This window comes from Chiloscyllium punctatum, chromosome 22, assembly GCF_047496795.1.
Source record: "Chiloscyllium punctatum isolate Juve2018m chromosome 22, sChiPun1.3, whole genome shotgun sequence".
NCBI lineage: Eukaryota > Metazoa > Chordata > Chondrichthyes > Orectolobiformes > Hemiscylliidae > Chiloscyllium > Chiloscyllium punctatum.
In genome coordinates, this window is record NC_092760.1 from 53,873,744 (window position 1) to 53,892,791 (window position 19,048).

Genomic DNA, 19,048 nt, shown 5'->3' on the forward strand with positions numbered 1-19,048 from the left:
ACTTTTCAGTGTACTCATGTGAGTACATGTGACAATAAACCTAATTCAATTCAATTCAATTCAATAATTACCAAGTCCTCTGCTGTGTTATATAACAGCTGTGACTGGATAATAAAGGCACAGTTGTGGGCAGCTTCTGCAAGATAATCATTGTAATTGGATAATTAAATTTAATTTTCACAGAAAATTGCACAATTGGATAAAAAATAGTGGAAGATGGCAGAATGTAAAAGACATGCTCTCTTCTGGTACACTTGGTCATCTCATTAAAATAACTCCTTAAATATTGAATATTTCTCTCTGATTTTTGTTTTTTTCTAGGCTGTACATCGAAGGCTACAAAATCTGCAAGTGTATGATTCTCACTTGAACTGATGTCTTTTATCTGGTAAGCTATTTAAACTTTATTGCAATAATCTGTTAATGTCAGGCACACACCTAACTAAGGAACAGGTTTTTTTTTAATATGACAAAACTGAGATTGAAAATAGAGGTAGCACTGGGAGTTTGAAACTGACACCTTGTGAAACCAATTCTAGTGTTTCAGTGTATGTGTATCCATGAGCTTTTTAAAGAAAATGTTGGCAATTTGTCCATTCTTCCATAATCACAGAAATCATCGGTGAATTTCTATGCTATGCTTATTTTAAAATATTTGATCTTATCTTTTCTGTGTGTGTAAATTTGAAACATTGTGCTTTAATACTCTGAGTACAAGGGAGTGTCATATACATTCAGTGTTAAATCCATACAGTAGCCAAATAAAAGTGTTATGATTTCTTGAACATAAAATCAGATTAACGAGTCTTTCCTGTAATGAAAGCCCTATAATGATGCTAAGCTTTTGATCGGCTGCTTAGTTTTTTCTTTAAACAGCAAAAGATCCAAATTATTCTTGGATTGCACAGCCTGTACCTTCTGATGTTCTTTTTAAATATGTTAACTTCACCAATAATGGGCTGCCTGTTCACATCAGAAAATCATTTTACCCACATCATATTGAATCAGAGCAAGAAATGATTCGCCACAATGTTAACAAAAGTCTTTGAGCATATCGACGCCTTTTCTTTAAGTAGAAAGAACAACTTAGATTAGAATTTTGTGCTTCACTGGATATTGAAAGATGAGGCAATAAACTGCTAAACCTGAGTAATCACACGCTCCCGGAGGAGTGTCTAAAATGGGGACAGTCTAAAACCTTGAAATTCTATCCTTCCACACATGCCTGTGCTTTAACATTTGATGAGATTTATTATAGTAGGGGCTGAATACAAGTGTATTCTGATTACAGAGCTTCCATTAAAAGTTCCCACCAGTATGCCTTTCCATTCAGAAACACCAGTGGAATTAGAATCCTCAATTCACCAACGTAGCACCAACTCCTGCAGCCCCCCCACCACCACCCCCCAAGTCTCTCACAACAGAATTTCATCAGATGCAGTCAGTAAGGAAATGGCCTAGAAAAGCATATAGAGAAAACTGTTGCAACAGCTGGTGTATAAATTATATAAAGCCCACTTTCTACTAACCAAGCACACCTTAGGCTCAGCTGCATTATTTTTTAATCACTAGAACTTAAAGTAGATGGTTTTATGTAATTTGTATTGTCCTTTTATTCCAGGGAGGCTTGGTTTCAAATTTAACATAAAGTCTTTGCAAACCAATTAACATTGGAATTCTGACTGCTAATTTTAATGAAATTTCTCCAGTTGACCCATTTTTATCCCAATGCCATATGCCTGTGTCAAAAGGGCCATCAAACCCTGTGTGTTCTTGTGATTGAAATGCTTTGTGTTAATCAATGCTAGCTAAAACTTATTTTGGTGCTTATTCAGAACTAGCTTTTAATGTGTATCCGGGACTTGTGAAAGAATACAAGTTAATTTTAGTTAAGCAATGCTGTGCTCTCATGCACAATGATAGTTACAATATGTAGACTGATTAACAAGCTGTGAAAGATAAAGCAAAGAACAATCTCAATCATTGTGCAAAAGGCCATTCAACCGATCACGTCCATGTTGACCCATCTAAGAAGCAAAGTCACTTGAGTACTTACAGTTCTGTTCACCTTTTATCCTTCATTATTAAAAGGCTGCTCATCTCCACTTATCTATCCTAATGTGATCTGTAATATAATTTGTGCTCGTGATAAACTTTTTTTATACTGATTCGTTCATCTCCATCCCCACTGATGGTGTGTCATTCCTCAACCAAGCAGGCGAATAAGAAGCAGGAGCCCGTACCTCTTCATATGCTACACCTTTAGCGACTCAATATGTGTGAGGATTCCCTGGAGTCACTTGGCTGTTTAGAGTCCCTCCTGCCTGCTGTGGAAGTGTTTTCACTGAATCATGTGATTAACCCAATGTGCTGCAACAAACAATGTTTAAACATTTATTTATTGCAGGGTCAAGATGATACTTACTTTGGTCAGAAACAAAAATTAGTTTCAAGTAAAGATGATTTAATATGTACCACAATGAAGGTATGCACTAATAAAAGAAACAAAAACCTGCATTTATATGGCACCTCTGATGGTCTGACCCTACCTCAAGACTGCAATAGAGTATCAGTGTGGGTTTTGTGCTTTGGTCCTGAGTAGGACCTAAACTGGGAGTCTTGTGATTTATGAGTAAGAAGATTATCAACTAAGCCACTGAGATATATAGATACATGTGTACACTATTACCAGTTCAGAAACTATATATTGCAACTTTTGTGACTATATAATATTACAAGTCTTTGACACAAGAATTCCTCAAGAGGCTGGTTCAAAAGATTAAGCATGTAGAAATTGAATGAATTGTAAATGCTGTTCATTCTATCCAACTGTACGCTAATTAATGTATAGGATATGAATAAAACAATTCTTAGTGCTGAATTTCATTTCCGATTTGGCAAACAGTAGCAGAAAGTGTGCTTGTGCTCCTGCTGCTTAGTATGTACTCATTTTGAGTGGTAGTTATGAGGGCAGACTGAATAAGCAACTGTCTAAACAACCTTGCTTCTGCCCTCTCAATTAAAGTTCCATTGTGATTGACAGCGAGGTCTGTGTATTACAACAAATGAATATAATCCAGTAATCATTCCAGGCTATTCCTTGAACTCTCAAAGTTCCCCATTACATGGGTGGGCTAGTTATTGAACTCTGTCCATCTCAAATTAATTTGCACACTTCAGCTCTAGTGTCATACAATACAAATTCAGCCTTGGTTGATGAGGTTCACTAATCACATGACCCTTTCAGAGCTGAGTTTCCAAGACCTTTAATATGAAAACTTGTGGACTCAAGTTACTTAACTCATAAGTTCCATCTCTATAAATATCTAATGATTGGGTGGTCCCCAAATCTGATTGCATTGTGTTAAAATGGCTTTTGAGCAACTGTTTTGTTCATGTCAGTGTGGTTTTAGGTGAGGAATAATATAAATATCAGCATCTTTTAAATTCTCAACTTTTTCATGCAACTCTCTAATGAATTGCTCGTAATTTCTAAGTTTTTTATAGTCTTTTTATTAAAAATGTACCTTTTATCATTTCATTTAGTCTTGTCAGTTTTAAACATTAATTTAAAAGTTTATTGAAACTAGCATTGAGCAATCAGAGGCAAAATGATCTGTTTTTTAAAAAAAGTTCAGGTTACTAACTGCTTCAGATGCAAAAAATAGCTGTGATTTCATTCAGTTAAAACCCCTCTACCAAGGGTTTCTTAATGGCTTAGTAATTTAATGCAACACTTGGTGGGAGACTGAACCATTTGGATCAAAAGGTGCCAGGTTTAAATCCCTGCTCCATGCTGAATTAGCACATATGATCCAGAATACCAGTCACAGTAATAAAAATGGTCACAGGAGTTTTACACTGCCTGATCAGATGAAGAGATCCCAGGTGGAAAATGCTTATAGTGTTGAGAACATTAGTTGAGACTAAGATCAAACTGAGGCACCAGTGATACACCCTAATGTTAATAGCCTATTGGCACACACCATCTGGGTTTATAGCTTTTATGACAGGCTATTGGTTGAAAGAGTGAAATGTTGTTGTCTCCTGTGGAACTGATTCCCAGCAAGAGCTGCATCTTCAAGTGAGGTAATGTTGATGGAATGGGTGGTAGAGTAGGGAAGCTTGTTTTGCAATATTTTTTAGAACTGAAAAGTGCTGGTTGATCCATCAGTATAGCTGTAATAACCTTGAGCTTTAAAATCTATTGTTCTGGGTTCACGTACCAAGACAACTTGCCAATTCCGCTATTTTGAGTCCAGGGCTAAGCTGTGTAAGATTAAGTTTAGAGCCAGACCTTTTTGAGAATGAAATTAGAAAATGTTATTTCAAGTAAAGAGATATTGCAGCTTGTAACAGTCTTCCACAAACAGCAATTGATGCCAAATCAATTATTCATTTTAAAATTCTGGCTGATAAATGTTTGTTAGCGAAAGGAATGAAGGGAAATGGAGCAAAAACCAGTATAAGACATGAGAGTTAGATCATCCATGATCTCATTGAATGGCAGCAGAGGCTCAGGGGGCTAAATTGCCTGTTCTGTTCTTGTGTTCCTAATTGAATCCTCGAGGCAAACTTGTGGAAATTTAAATCAAATCTCAGTGGGTTTCATTTCACAAAATTGTAGCATTCTACCATAGCAATGGAAAAAATTGATTTCACATTTTCTTTCACAAGTGGTCTTTTTATTGATGGAATTTAGAGTGCCAACATGTATATTCTTTGTTGCACTACCTGTCTGGGTGAAAGGGGCACCGTATGGACAAATAACAGGTGGGAAACAAAAGCACAAAAACATTGAGTTCAGGATAGGCTAAATGTTTTTGGCATAAAGCTACAGTCACAACTTTGTATTAAGTAGAATTCTTCTGATTCAGTAGAGAACATAAAGGGTTAACTGAGGTGGCCAGAACATTAGATTCAGAACCAAGTGACCGTTTGAAACCCAATTTGAACTAAAATTGCATTTGGGCTTCCTCATGGGACATGATTTTCAGTCTCAGTTGGATTATCTTCCTTACCGAGAGAGTGGTTCCTATGTGGAACTGATACATGGAATAATTGAGACAAATAGCTTCCATGTCTTCAAGAGGTAGCTAAGTACACGAGGGGTAAAAGGAATACATAGGTATGCAAATTAAATATTCTGGGTAGAGACTTTGTGAAGTGTCAAGTTCATTGGCATGTAATAGTGGATTGAATGGTCTGGTTCTGCCCTGTAGATTTTATATATCAAAACCAAGGAGAGGAAAGTGGCAAGTGAATTTCTACTCTCAAACATAACTGCTGATGGATATACCAAATAGCATTTGTAACCCGGACTACTTTATTATCTAGTATGAGGGGACAAAATACAATGCAAAACAAAGGATAATCAAAACTAGCTTTTTTTTCAAAGAAGCATGGAGTGTATCATAATGTGCCTTTCAATTGGAAGCCAAGATAGAGAACATTCCATCGATAAAACATTCTGCCATACACAAGGTCAAATCTAAACCCATTCTGATTTAATTCCTCAAGAACATTTTAATTAACACATGATGGAATTTTTTTTAAAAGAGGAAATTCTATAGCAAAGTGGTGTTTGCACTGGTATGCTGAGCAAAGGATGCTTTTATTGAAGTTCTGTAAATTAATGTCTTCCAGTTCCGGGAGCAATAGACCATTTTTTTTTGAAGTTACTGAAGCAACAAACTGGCTGAAATGTAATTTTCTATAAATGTGTTTCTCACCTAACCATTCAAAGACCCAGTATTTTTCTTTCTTCTAAACTCACAGGCATGTGCAAACATTGGTGTGCATTGTATCCATTTTTTTATGAATAAGATTGATTCAAAGTATACTAATTTAACATCAAGTTGGTCTGCATTAACCTGTACCAGTGCTGATCCCAATATTAAATTTGTGACATTCATTTTTGGGTGTGTTGGGCTGTCACTTAGAACACGTATTAGGCATCTTTTTATGTGTAAGTAAGGTGCCTAATACCTGTGGAATGACCCCCCATCAAGAGGTCAGTTGCAATGAGCAGTGCAGGAAATCTTCAGTGGCACCATCTAGTGCCAATGAAAGGAAGGCAGTTTTTTTAATTCTAATTTAAACTTTTCTGTGAAACCAGAAGAGCAGCGTCAAGACTGGGCCAAAATCTAGTCCACTAACTATTGAAATTTAATGGTACATTGTCTCCAGGGAAGTTGGTAAACACAGCTGGTCAAAACTTGTCCATTCCTGTCTCTGACCTGAGTTCAAATCTAACGCAGATGGATGTGATAGAAATTTCCTTTCATTATTCGCCAAATGTCCACTTTTGGGCGAAATGTTTTGGGTCAGTTTCAATCCAGCTGCCCAAAGACATGAATCTGTAAGGCATCACTATTCAAACATTGGCCTAACAGTAGTTAAATGCACAATGCACGGCAAAAGGTGATACATTGATGTAAGTGGAAGGGCTGGCTGCGGTTCTGAAACTAGATTTTAACCAACAGTTGAAATATGAAAATACATGCCTGTGTTAAACTGCTGCTTCCTTTAAATGACTACCAATAATAAAATTATTCATCAATATTATTGGTTCTATGCTCTGAGGAAATGATACCAACTGTAATTTTTAAACTTTATTTGTCACTATATTTTGTATGTTCCTCCAAAACAATCTTAATCTTTCTTTTTCCACTGTGGACAGATTCTAAATTAGCTGAGTAGAGTTAACAAGTTTTTGTGTGCAGACCCTTTAATAATATGGCATTCTTTCAGTTGGTATTGGATATGTGTTTCGTTTTTCGAAGTAACCAAGAAATGTAACTACAGAGATGAAATATACACTACTCACTATTAGTCAGAATCCTCCTATTTCACATTATGGAAAATAAATAAAATATAAATTCAAATTACATTTACTGGAACACAGTTTGCCAGTACTAGAAAAGTATTTACCCAATCCAACCAAAATTCTGGTTCAACCTTTGAACTCAGCTTTTTACATATGTAATTTTCTAGTCTTTCTCTTCATGTAAAATTCTGATCTATACATAATCCTTGGGTTTTATAACATTATAATGCAGTTGTTCTGTTTGTTTGTTTATTTGAATGATAGTAATTCAAAGTTAATAATGAGATGTTCATAATGAATCCAATAGTAATCCATATTTCTATGGAAATACCCTCATGCAGGTGATATACCATTTGAACATGACATTTTATTTCAGTTAGTATCATGTTACAATAATGTCTTTGTGTCAGACCTTAGGACAATACCTTTTGGCATTTCCATATGTCTTCAAACCTCATAACAACCCAGTGTGGGTGGTGCCACTTCACCAGTCTCCCAACCATAAAATTGAGGAAATCCTGCAAGCCTTAACACTCATAGAAAGATGCATAACAGATTCACTTCAGTTAAAACTGTAAACAATACTTTTGCATGAAGTACAGCCTGCATTTCAATTAGCAAGTAGACAGTGATAAACCAAAGGAAACTAATATCAAATATGTAATTTATTCCATATGCAAAAATAGCATAATTAATCGATGAATATGTGATATGAATGTCTTTGTCACATGGGTAATAAACCAGAGATTATTTGCACATGTATAATGAATTTGAAGTTTACTAATTTTAATATGAATTACAAACTTGTAGGCTGATGTCATCCGAATTGCCCCTTTGCCTGGCTATTAAATTGAAAATTTAAATATTTGGGATCAGGCATTAATTTTACTTGTCACAAAAATGAACCATGAAGCTGGTGTAAATATTTTTAACATGTCTTCATACATTAAAACATTTAACTCACTCCTAAATATTATATTAAAATTATATATGTAAACAACATGTCTAGAAGTAATACACATTTCAATCAGACAATATGCATAAATTGTTTCCCGGAATGTCTATACCATCCGGTCATATCTGTGCTTCACATAGAGTGAATTACCTGGAAGCCCTATTGTCATGTCATTTGAGGACAGTCAGGTGAAGCAAAATGGTCCAATCTGTATGCTATTTGAAGAAAATAGTAGCCATTTACCACATGACAAAATCTCAAACATTAGACTAATGGCTGGTTAATCCTGTGTTTGGTAGTGTTGATTGAGGGAGGATTGTTGATCAGGGCAAGCAGATAATTCAAGAGATATCTTCAAATCATGCCATTAATTTGTAGCAGCCGGGTGAACTAGAGAACATGTAAGAATAGTCTCTGTTTGGTATCTTGTCCAAAGAACAGTGCTGCAGTGAATCAGTTTTGTTTAGATGTACTGATGGGGTGTGGATTTCACTGGCTGGGCCAGCATTCCTAATCGCCCTTGAATTGTGTGGCCTGCTGGACCATTTCAGTGGGCAGCTAAGAATTAATCACATTACTGTGGGTTTGGAATCACATGTAGACCAGCCAGGAAAGGTTGACAACCGCAATCCCGAGAGGCAATTTGTGAACCAGATGGATTTGTACAACAATATGTCCATTATTGATTATTTCCTTAAACTCCAGGTTTTTGTTGAATTCAAATTTCTCCCATGGTGGGATTTCAACCCATGTCCTCAGAACATTAGTTTAGGACATTGGATTAGAATCATGGAATTCCTACAGTGCGGAAGCAGGCCATTTGGCCCATTAGGTCCACAACAACCATCCAAAGAGTATTCCACCTAAACCCATCCCATCCCTGTAGCCCTGTATTTCCTATGGCTAATCCACCAAGCCTGTGCATTCCAGGACACTATGGGCAATTTAGCACAGCCAAACCTGCACATCTTTGGACTGTGGCAGGAAGTCCATGCAGACAAGAGGAGAATGTGCAAACTTCACACAGACAGTCACTCAAGGGCAGAATCAAATCCAGTCCCTGGCACTGTGAGGCAGGAGTGCTACCCACTGAGCCATCATGCCATACGAGCTCATTGAAATTATAACTACAGCACCATTTCCATAGATTAGTTAGGGTTAGTACTGGAATGGCTGAAATCCTGGATTAGGTTAGCCCGAAACCCACAACTTTCAGACTTGAGTGGAAGTATTTTCAACTAAACCAAGCTGACACATGCATGACCAGGAAATGGGAGTATATATTATCCGATAGTGTTACATACCATAATTGTGTAATTTGTACCAAAAAAGTGATTTTGAATAGGATGAGTTTCATGAAGTATTAGTATTTGCCAATGCTTTACCTGCCATTTTCATAAATTGGGGTAATCAATGGGAAACTAGAGAACAAAGATTGCATAATTATTTGGTGACTTCAGAAAAATGGAATAAACTTGGATCTTTCGTCCAATTGCTGGTACTCATTTATTGACAATTTTGCTTTCAATACTGATTTTTTTTAAATGAGTATTTTAAACAGAGTATTGCAGTATTTATGTAGTCATTAGTTAATATATTTTGCCCTGCTCTAGATGCAAGTAATCCCCATGCTGAAAATCCTGTTTTCAAAGTTAAATTTTGCAACATCATTTTAAGCCCAATTATGCAACAATTTTGATTGTTTAGACATATTTATCTCCATGGCAAAACATGAAGTCAAATTGAGAGTACCTGGCAGAATCCGCAGCCTAAAAAAGGTGTTACTGCTGCAATGCCATATAACCATTGGGTGGTATTACCCCCATGGAGTATCTGAAATGGGAGGCTTACTGTGGAGAGATGGTGATCACTTCTTGTTATATTAGTTCACATAATAAAATATTTCATACTATAAGGATCTAGCCGAAAGATTGTGCGAGAAAAAATCACTACCAGCACAATGTCAGTCAATGCCAGTTAATTATTAGCAATTTAGAATGCTGAGTTCACCAAATTCCTAATGATCTCGACAAACGAGTTCGATATTTTACAGGAGCTGAGTTGCAGAAGGTGGATAAAAGTGGCGTTGTCACAAGTAATGTCTGACTTTCAGGGCAAATGATTGCTCCTACCTGCAAATGATGCCCATTCAATGAGGAGTACATTGAACATTTGTTGGTGGGGGTGTGGGGATAAATATGTGAAGGTTGGGAAGCCAATTACAAGCTTGGAATAAAAGCTCGGTCACGGTAAAACATCGGTTTCTCCAAGAACAAACTTCAATATAATTCCTATGCAGCGAGTTTTGTAGTTGGTATGTCTATCGAATTCCTATACAGCGAATTCTATTTGCATAGGGTGATTTCACTGGGGAATGGGATTGAGATACAGCCAAGATGGCTAGGGAAGCTTTGTTTTAGAAGTAAACTTAATATTTTTTAAAGACTGACTTGAAGCAAAATTAATGAAACAGTTTCATGCCTATTTTCAAGGTTGGCAACCATTTAAACTGGTGCCATGATAGATAAGGTAGGGCTTCGTATTGTCAGTAACGGCCTTCCTAAATGGAGAGGCCACATTCAGAAGAGCCTGGTAACGTTCATGTTTGGTTTGCTTAGCTCTGCGTTACTACCATGGAATTTGTATCAAAACACATCAGGTTGCAAAAGAAACCGCCGGCTCACTTATGACGAGCTCCCTATCCCCAGGCAATGAAGACAATACACGGTTAATTAATGTGATGAAAGGGGGGGGGAAAAAAAAGTCACCGCGAAGATCGCAACAAGGAGAAACGGGGTTGAAAGGAGAATGTAATGACGATCAGATTTCTGGCAGCGATTAAATATAAGGTACAAAGAGGGCCCTGTGGCTTTAACTGGGAACTGTCACATTAGGCAGTGAATTGTTGGATCTTCCCCACCTCCCAGGGCTTTTATTCCCTGTGTAAATTGTTGGCGGGATGGCTGGACCCATAAAAATCAGAATGCTTAGGGAACGCAGAGGGGAGCGCAGTTAGAGTAAAAGAGTTTGGGAATTAAGGTCATTAATTTCCCAGTTTCAAGGCTGCCACACAGACCGAGATAAAGTCAGCATAAATATTCAACCAGAGTTTCTGTTTTCCTTTTTTTTCATCGGCTGCCCATTTATCTCCATCCTGTCAATTAGAGGCAAAAGCAAAGAACTAATTAGGAACTGTGCAATTTTAATTAGCTGTTTTGATAATTAAACTAATTGGTTCCCTTGTGTTTCCGCAATGTGCACAGCGCTTTTTTTGATATCTGGGCTGCAGATTTCCCATCCGTTGGTTAATTAGTCACTTTTGCATTAAAAAAAGGCTTTCTTAATAGCCTTAATTTGCAGTTGAAAAGAAAATCTGCCGTCAATAATTTGTGTAATTGGTAACCGTTTGATTGTAATTTAGAATTGTGGCTGGACAGCTCTGCATGCCCAGCTCCTAATGGTTAGGATTAAAGTTGGATTGAATGTTAAAAAGGGGAAGGGGGGGGGGGGTGGAGGAGGAGGGGACGATCTTGGATCTAACCGCTGTTCTGTCATTTTTATAAAAGATCGGTTAAAAATCCAGTTTAACGATCTTCCGCCCTCCCCCTTTTACCCCCCCCCCCCCAAATCCCATTTTGCTTCAAGGTTTAATAAAAGATTCGAGGGTGGCTCGTTATTGTACCTTTGGAAGAAATAAGATAACCCATTTATAAATTAGTAGCAAGCCCCTTTCTCTCTCTCTCTCTCTCTCGCGCAATCTCCATTGCTAAATGCACGTGTATTACAGAATGTTCCCTCTGTGAGTCAACCACGCACACTCCTTAAATGGGCTTTTGTATTTCTCAGAATTAATGAGAAAAGTTCCCTTGCCCTAGGGGTAATTAGTGTCCTTGGAGTTAAATAAGCTAAAACTTAGACACCTCTGGCACAGGCAATTATGTTTGTGTATTGAATAATTGATTCGGGGGCTGCTAATCAGATATGAGCATAATGAATTGATTTAATTAACCAGGGAACCTGAGGAATACTGGGAAATGTGTGCATTTCTTCGCCAGCTAGGGACCCTAAAGGGTAGAGAACCACATAAATTGGAGGAAAAAGCTGCTCGTCGCTGTTTGCCGGCTTTTGAGAGCGGCTGAGTGTGATTTCTGTTTCTAGGTACCAGCTGTCGGAGGTGTGGGGCTCCTGCGTTTTGCATTAACCGGGGGAAAAAAGGTCGGCTGTTGCCGCTTCTCTCGATCCTCAAAGGCGAAAGATAGTCAGCAGTTCCGCCAGCGACTCTTGTTGGCTGGAGAAGCCGAGGAGGGAGCGCCGTGCCCCGGACTCCGCTGCGTCCAGAGGACGATGGTACTTGACAAGGAGGAAGGTGAGCCACGCTGCTTTTGGTGGGTGGGGGAGAGAAGAGATTTTTTTTGGTAAATCAGTGTCTAACCCCCACCCTCCGCTGGTCTGTGTCTCCTGAAATGAAATCCGGTGAAATACCAGCGGCGGTGGAAGCTGTTTGTGTGATCACTTTTTTTAAAGGCTGTTTTGTATCGTTTCTCTTCGTATTGGAAATGCTCTTCACATGTTCCTGTCGTCTTTTACACCGGGCCGTGTGGAAGCAATGCGTCTTTTTTTCTCTCTCTCTTTCCACCCCCCCCCCCCCCCCCCGTTTCGGTTTGTGTACCTCCCTGTCCGGACCCACGAACTCAGCTCCACAAGCGATTGAAATTTCCCCGATCCTTATCCAACATTAAACTGTTCCGTTTCTTTTGTACGTATTTGTTCCTTTCTCTTGTCTCCTTCACTTACCCCCCCCCCCAATTTTGATTTTACTTTTGTGCTGGTGGTTTCTTGCCACACACTTACTCCCCGTGTGCTTTGCTTTATTCTTGGCTATGGGAAAGTCTGTGCTTGGAAATGATGCAATTGCTTTGATTCCGCCCGTGAGAAGTTGCAGGGGCGATGTGTACGGATCAGTGCCGCCGCTGAGAGATCAGGAACCGGATTACCGACTGTCGAGCTGCCTCGAGGTCTCTCTCTCTCTCTCTCATTTCCCCGTCGTGTTCATAAAGAGCGATTGCAGCCAGTTCTGTCCTTGTTTCTCTCCGGATCAGTTACTGGCGCTTGCCCCGTTGCTACGGAGATGAAATTGACACAATTAACACAATTACTTTCCGATCTTTTTTTCAAAAGCTTCGTACTTTTGCTCTTTTCCCGCTGTATATGTTGTCTTTGAACTAAATATAGAAGCACGTGCATGTTTATAAACCCACTCCTGTTTAGATAAAGCACTTTAATGAGCTTCTCTCAAAAAAAAAGCTTCGGGTTTTAATGTAGGACTTGAGACGTTTGTTTTCCTGCTATGATCCCGTCGATACGAGCGAAGTGAACCGACTATTTAACTCTTTAAAGACTAGAGAACTTAATGTGAGGTATTGGGCTTGTGGTTCCCTCGCTTTCTTCTCTCTCTCTCTCTCTCTCCCTCCTTCCCCTTTCTCTTCTTTCCCCCCCCCCCCCCCAAAAAACCATGTCCATCAGATGGACATATGGTTCAACGCTTAACTGTAGACTGTATACTATATAGTTCCAGGAAGGCGAATAAAAGTCACCAATACCATCATGTTGGTAGGGTTAAGCTGGTGAAAATGAGGATGAACTGCTTTGTTTTTTATTGCAATTCTTGATGAAAACCGTAATGCAAAAAAAGTTAGGCAGCCCTCTTTAAATCCTGCTTCTGAGTGGACTCTACCAAGTCAACTGTAAATTTTCTGCTTTAGATATCTGTCCTTGCTAAAAGTTTGTGTATGATTCATGATTTGGATTGCTTTTAACAGATATTGGCTAAGCAATATGGTAAATGTACAAAGGCGATACAAATGGCATTAGTAAAAGAGGATACACAGGGCCATATAATGCAGTCAATACTACATTAACTACTGAAGCCCAATTACAGTACACGAAGAGTGGCTTTTAGTAGCATTAGGACTTTCAGAGCAAGATCACCTGCTGTTTATTGCCTAAAAGCTTCACCCTTTGCTTGCTGGGTTCAACCAGTCATTATGAATAATAGCAAGAAATCTGTGCCTGTTTTTCTGCTTTTTGAACTTTGACAATAAAGACTAGATGTTATACTTTTCCGAAAAGATGCAGGTTGAAGCAATCTTTATACTGATCTTATAGCTTAGAAGAATTATACCTCTGCCATTCCTCAATTTAGAGTTGATAGTTTATATCTGCTTTTGTCTCCTGGCTTGTATCTGTAATAGGCAGGTACATTCACCCTTTTTACAGTCTTTGTTAAGTAGCCAGAGTTATGTTGCGACACCTGTCAAGGTAGAACAGGTCGAGTGAACCTCAACCATGAAAGTGGAACTTTGCTTAATTATTTTAAAGGGCCTCTTTATACTTCATAGAAATGGTTTTAGTGAATCATTTATTTCTTGTTTTAATAACTGTCATTTGTGTTATTATTACACTTGGTTATCATGGTAAGATCACATCTATTTCTGCTAACCAAGTTGCAGATGCATGTTCAAAGGTAGCATAAGTTTCAAATTTAATCGTGAGACATTTAAATGTATTAAATTCTGCTAGGTGTTTTCCATGAACTTGAGCAGTACTCTTGTTTGCATTCATCAAGTATAAGAATGGCAACTTTTGTTAATAGTTGTGTAATAAAAGCCTTACAATCTTTTTATTATGAAAAAACAAACTTTGTGCACTGCATATTTCATCGAGTCACAAGCCTGTTTTTTAAATCCTGCTGTACAGTGCTTACATTGCATGGAGAGAATAAATGTTTTGTGGTCATGTTAGCTTTTTGAAAAACAGCTCTTGATGTAATGTGCAGAATAACAGTTTAACTTGAAAGTGATTCTTTGATTTATTGGAACAGATTTTTGTGAAGTTTTGTGAATTGTGACAAGGCAGTTGCCTAACCTTATTAAAAGCTGATAGTGGAGAGGAACTTGTAGACCCTCTACTCTGAAATGGAGTGTGCTTGATATGCAAGATGGTTTACTGATGGATTGGAATTGGTTCTGAAATTGATGGCAGCATCTCTGTACAGCACATGCACCTATCAGCACAATATGCAATTTCATTGCTATCCAAATTCATAATCTGTAGAGAATGTAGATCCCTATTAATTGAAAGGGGCTGCAAGTGAAGTTGGTTTCTAAGCTAAACCAAAATGCTTTATTGACACTTCATTAACCCTTTTCAAAACTGCATTGATCTCTTGCAGTCAGTCTAGATTTGATTCCATAAACAGCTTGCTAAGCTTCATAAGACTGCCTTCAAAGCAGTTTTACACACTTTTGGAATTTAAACTATTTTCAGATGTTGATCAAATTTTGAAAGCTGTGAAAGAATATTAGTTTTGCTTTCAAGTTCGATATCTAAATGTTGACCTTCTTGGAGCTCCTCGCCAGTTGAAGGAATTATTTGTTTGTATATGTGTGTGTATATACAACATTTCTGTCTATTTTGATCAGGGGCTATATTGCTTGATTCTGCCAGTAATTGAAATCTAGGCTTTAGGAGTGCTCTTGTATACTCTGAAATCGAAGAACACTGTTTGCTTCACGTTGTCAGTGATCTGTCATTTAGAAGTGGACAGTAATGTTGTTGTCACTTGTATTGAGTTCCTACAGCTTGTCTTCTAATTAATTACTAAAAATTGATGACTGCATGTATGGTTTATGGCTTCAGTAACTTCAAACTAAATGTCCACTAATTTTTCTCAGTACTACTTGCTTTGCACTTCCCAGCCCCACAAGTTTTGAAGTGGCCTTCATGCCATTTTTCTAAACCCAGAGTTTTTTTGTTTTTAGAACAAATAACTTCTATTAAGGATTCAGCTGGTTAATCAGCCTTTATTCAAAAACTTGTCGATTGAGTTTTGGGGCAAAGTGATTCAGCTGCTTTAACTCTTGGCTTTCTTTTTGCGCAACTGAAGAAATGTCTATTTGAATTCGAGCTGGAAAAACTAAATTTCCATAAATTCTGAATTGGTGGCGTTGGATAATTCATTATTACAAATATCTAATTTGAGCACTAAAATGCTATTTACTTCATGGTAAAACCAACATTACCACAAAGGATCTTTTGAAGATGTTACATAATCTTGGATACTCAAATTTGAACATTGCAGTCAAACCCATTTGTGGGGCATGTTTCTGGGATATGTCAAATGAGCAGGATAGCTTGTTGAACTTTAAGATGCCTTCATCTGCAAAGGAATCATTTGCATTTTATTTCTGTATAGTTAGTTAGTAAAAGCATATTTCATGTTTGTTCAAGCAGAATAGCAGAAACATTAACAATAGTAAAACTATGCATATGCATCAGACTTTCACTGGCTTCAGGAATTTAAGGCATATATTGACTAAGTGAGACTCATAAACATGCATCACTTAATAGGCTTGGAGCTCTTGTGGTGCAGTGGTAGTGTCCCTACTCCTGGACTTTGAGGCCTTTGCTCAATTCCCATCTGTACCAGAGGCATCAGCATCAGAACAAGCTGATTAGGAAAGTAAAAAGTACTTTGGGCTCTTGTGGCATGGTGGTTGTATCCTTCTCTGAGCCAAGAGGTCATGTTCAAAACCCACCTACTCAGGAGGTGTAGTGACACCTAAACAAGTGGACTAGAAAATACCTAATAGGTCAGTGACACTGAACTTGGGTAAGAGTTATCTGATTTTACACAGGGAATGATAAAAATATCTTGGCGTGAACAAGATAACATGTGCAGTTGCTCTATCTAAGGTAAAGGCTGTCATATTAACTGTTCAATAGGCTTTTGTGACCAGACATAGCAATAAAGGAAGGGCAAAATTTTATTTTTGGTTGTGCTAACTGAAAGATTGATTTTTGGACTTTACACTGTCTGCATTTCAGAACTGTAGCTTTTGATTCCCAACTGTTCTCTGACACCATTCCATCCCTTTCCCTGAGGGCTGTCAGCACCCTGATACTCTTCCAAGTACATCTCCACTAACTGCCTGCTTCTACTTTCAGCCCTTTTGCTTTTTGTCGTTGTATGCTGAAGACACTAAAGATCCAAGTGCTGTCTGTAGACAGGACATAACTGTCCCACTCACCTGTTCACCCTTGCTCCTTCCCTGACATGGCACGTGTCCTGCTTGAATGACACTCATTGTCAAATACCTACATGGCCATTCCATTCCTATCTGAAATTTAAGCTGTGCAACCTTCAGATGTATTCATCTTTCTTGATGGGTAATCTTATCTGTAGCATTGGCAGAAAGTCTAGCAATAAACTATTGCTTAATCTCTACATAAGTTGCTTGCAGATTACACTCAGCCTGACCTACATCCTAAGACTATGCCATTAAACCTTTTTGAATATAGCCTGTTTAACTAAGTGAATTCTTGTATTTGTGCAAGAACGCATGCTTCAATTTACAGCCAAAATATTAGCCATAAAGAATTCTAAACAACATTTTAAATTTTCTGGTGCACCTACAAGGAGTACAACCTCTAATCAACAATATAGCCTGGGAGGAGGTCACCTGGCCCACTTACATCCATGCTAGCTTATGTACAGGTAACTCTATTCCACTCGGAGTTTTCCCATGTCCAAAACTGTATTTGAATGTGTCTCCACAGTGCATTCCAGAGTTTAGGCATTTAATATTGAAGTAGAAAATAGCTTTCCTGTCACATTTAGTTCCTTTTTGCCAGTAATTGGCAAATCAACCTGGTTCTGAGTAATCTTCAGTGGGAGTTTTCTCCCAATCTACCCATGAGACTACTTTGAACATTTAATTAATCTCTGCTTCCAGTCCCTCAATCCTGCTGAGAAACCTAGAGAGTACCCTCTCTAGGATGGATGTAAAGGTATCAGTGTGCCAAGAACTGGACACTACTACCGTTAAGTACAAAAATAATGAAGGTTTGATCTTAAGGCCTCTTTAGAGTCCAAACTCCTGTGTGTTTTTAATCTGTCACTTTGAGTGTGCAGACTTCCCTGCAACTGCTATGTCCACCTTTCCACTAGCCTGTATCCTCTTGGAAGTCTGTCCCCTTCAATTTGTTCCATTGAAATCAAACTTAGAGTTGAAGATGATGTAAAGACCAACTTTTTTTTTCTCTTTTTGATTTGTCAACTGAAGAAAAGGATTTTTGTGTAAAGAGGTTGTGGAAGGGATCGCTGCACTTCACAAATTTGATTCTCATTCAGTGCTGCTTTGTTCAAGTTGGGGGAGGGAGGCTGTTTGAAGGTGGGCCGGTACCAGGGGTGTGTACATAGTGAGATTCAGCCAGCAACAGGTTACTGTGACTTCCCAATGACATATCAGGTTGACCACTATCTGGCTCCTGATTAGCTGAATAACTTGGCTGTGTGCATGTTACTGGCAGCATTTAGGTCACTAAGGGCAGATGGTGTGCTGGCATCTCCAGGAAAATACCTAAAGTCTGAAGAAGACAAGTTTATTTTCCCGTCAGTTAACAAAGCTATGGCCTGTAATCCCCAGTAATGAGCAGTTTTGTAAAAAGACCTACTTGACAGGTTGGAGGACCACAACATATAATTAAACCAAAGTATCTTTACCCGTTACCAGTTTTAAGAACCATTAAGACATGACTTAGCATTCCTACTAACTACAGACCTGAGGTCTCTGCATGGTAGTGACCTCAAGCAGAAAGGTGATGCTGCAAATGGTGTTGGCATACCAAATGAAACCTTGGTGTTTGCATATGTTGATGTCAGTGGATTGTGTAGAATCACTTACCCCTCTTTCCACAAACCTCCCTAACTCCTGCAAAAAGAACAGTATATTTTCCGCTATCATGGATATCACCACATGGCTTTTCAAAATCTATTCCTTTAAGCAGCTAAGGTAACAATTGAAAAGTAACTGTTTCTTGCTTACTCATTCTGGGCTGCCAGTTGAGATGTGGTAGATTTCCAGGTGATCGTTAGCAGTTTAGGTATAAAATTGAACTAACAGCATATCGCTCATAAATAAAGTGATACCATCAGACTCTACCATGATTGAGGGTTGTCACTGATACCCACAGGATTGGGACAAAGTGAGATTTCTTATTTAACTAGCAAATCTTGGGAGTAACCTGTTAGGTATAATCTATTGAGTTGATGTTTTTTTTATGCCCATGAGATTATGGGTCTCTTAAAATTGATTCCGAAGCTCTTCAATCAGACAAATCATCAATGATGGATTACATTTCCAGTTTTCTAGAAAGATTTGGAGCTTAAAGGGAGCATGAGTATTTGAAGATTTCACCAGCAC

General features: G+C 38.3%; 1 protein-coding gene across 3 annotated transcripts in view; it reads left to right on the forward strand.

The window, feature by feature from the left end:
• Nucleotides 1–341: 341 nt before the first annotated feature.
• lmo1 (LIM domain only 1) overlaps nt 342–19,048 on the forward strand; it is a 55,068-nt gene continuing 36,361 nt past the window's right edge. Inside the window, exons 1-2 of one of the 3 annotated variants that reach the window (XM_072592340.1) lie at nt 342–388; nt 11,943–12,150. In XM_072592340.1, the coding sequence (XP_072448441.1) occupies nt 12,129–12,150 (22 nt within the window). In that variant the 5' untranslated portion in view covers nt 342–388; nt 11,943–12,128. Of the gene's footprint in view, nt 389–10,527; nt 10,634–11,443; nt 11,584–11,942; nt 12,151–19,048 lie in introns of those variants that run through there. The other 2 variants (XM_072592338.1, XM_072592339.1) reach the window with 2 other exon arrangements.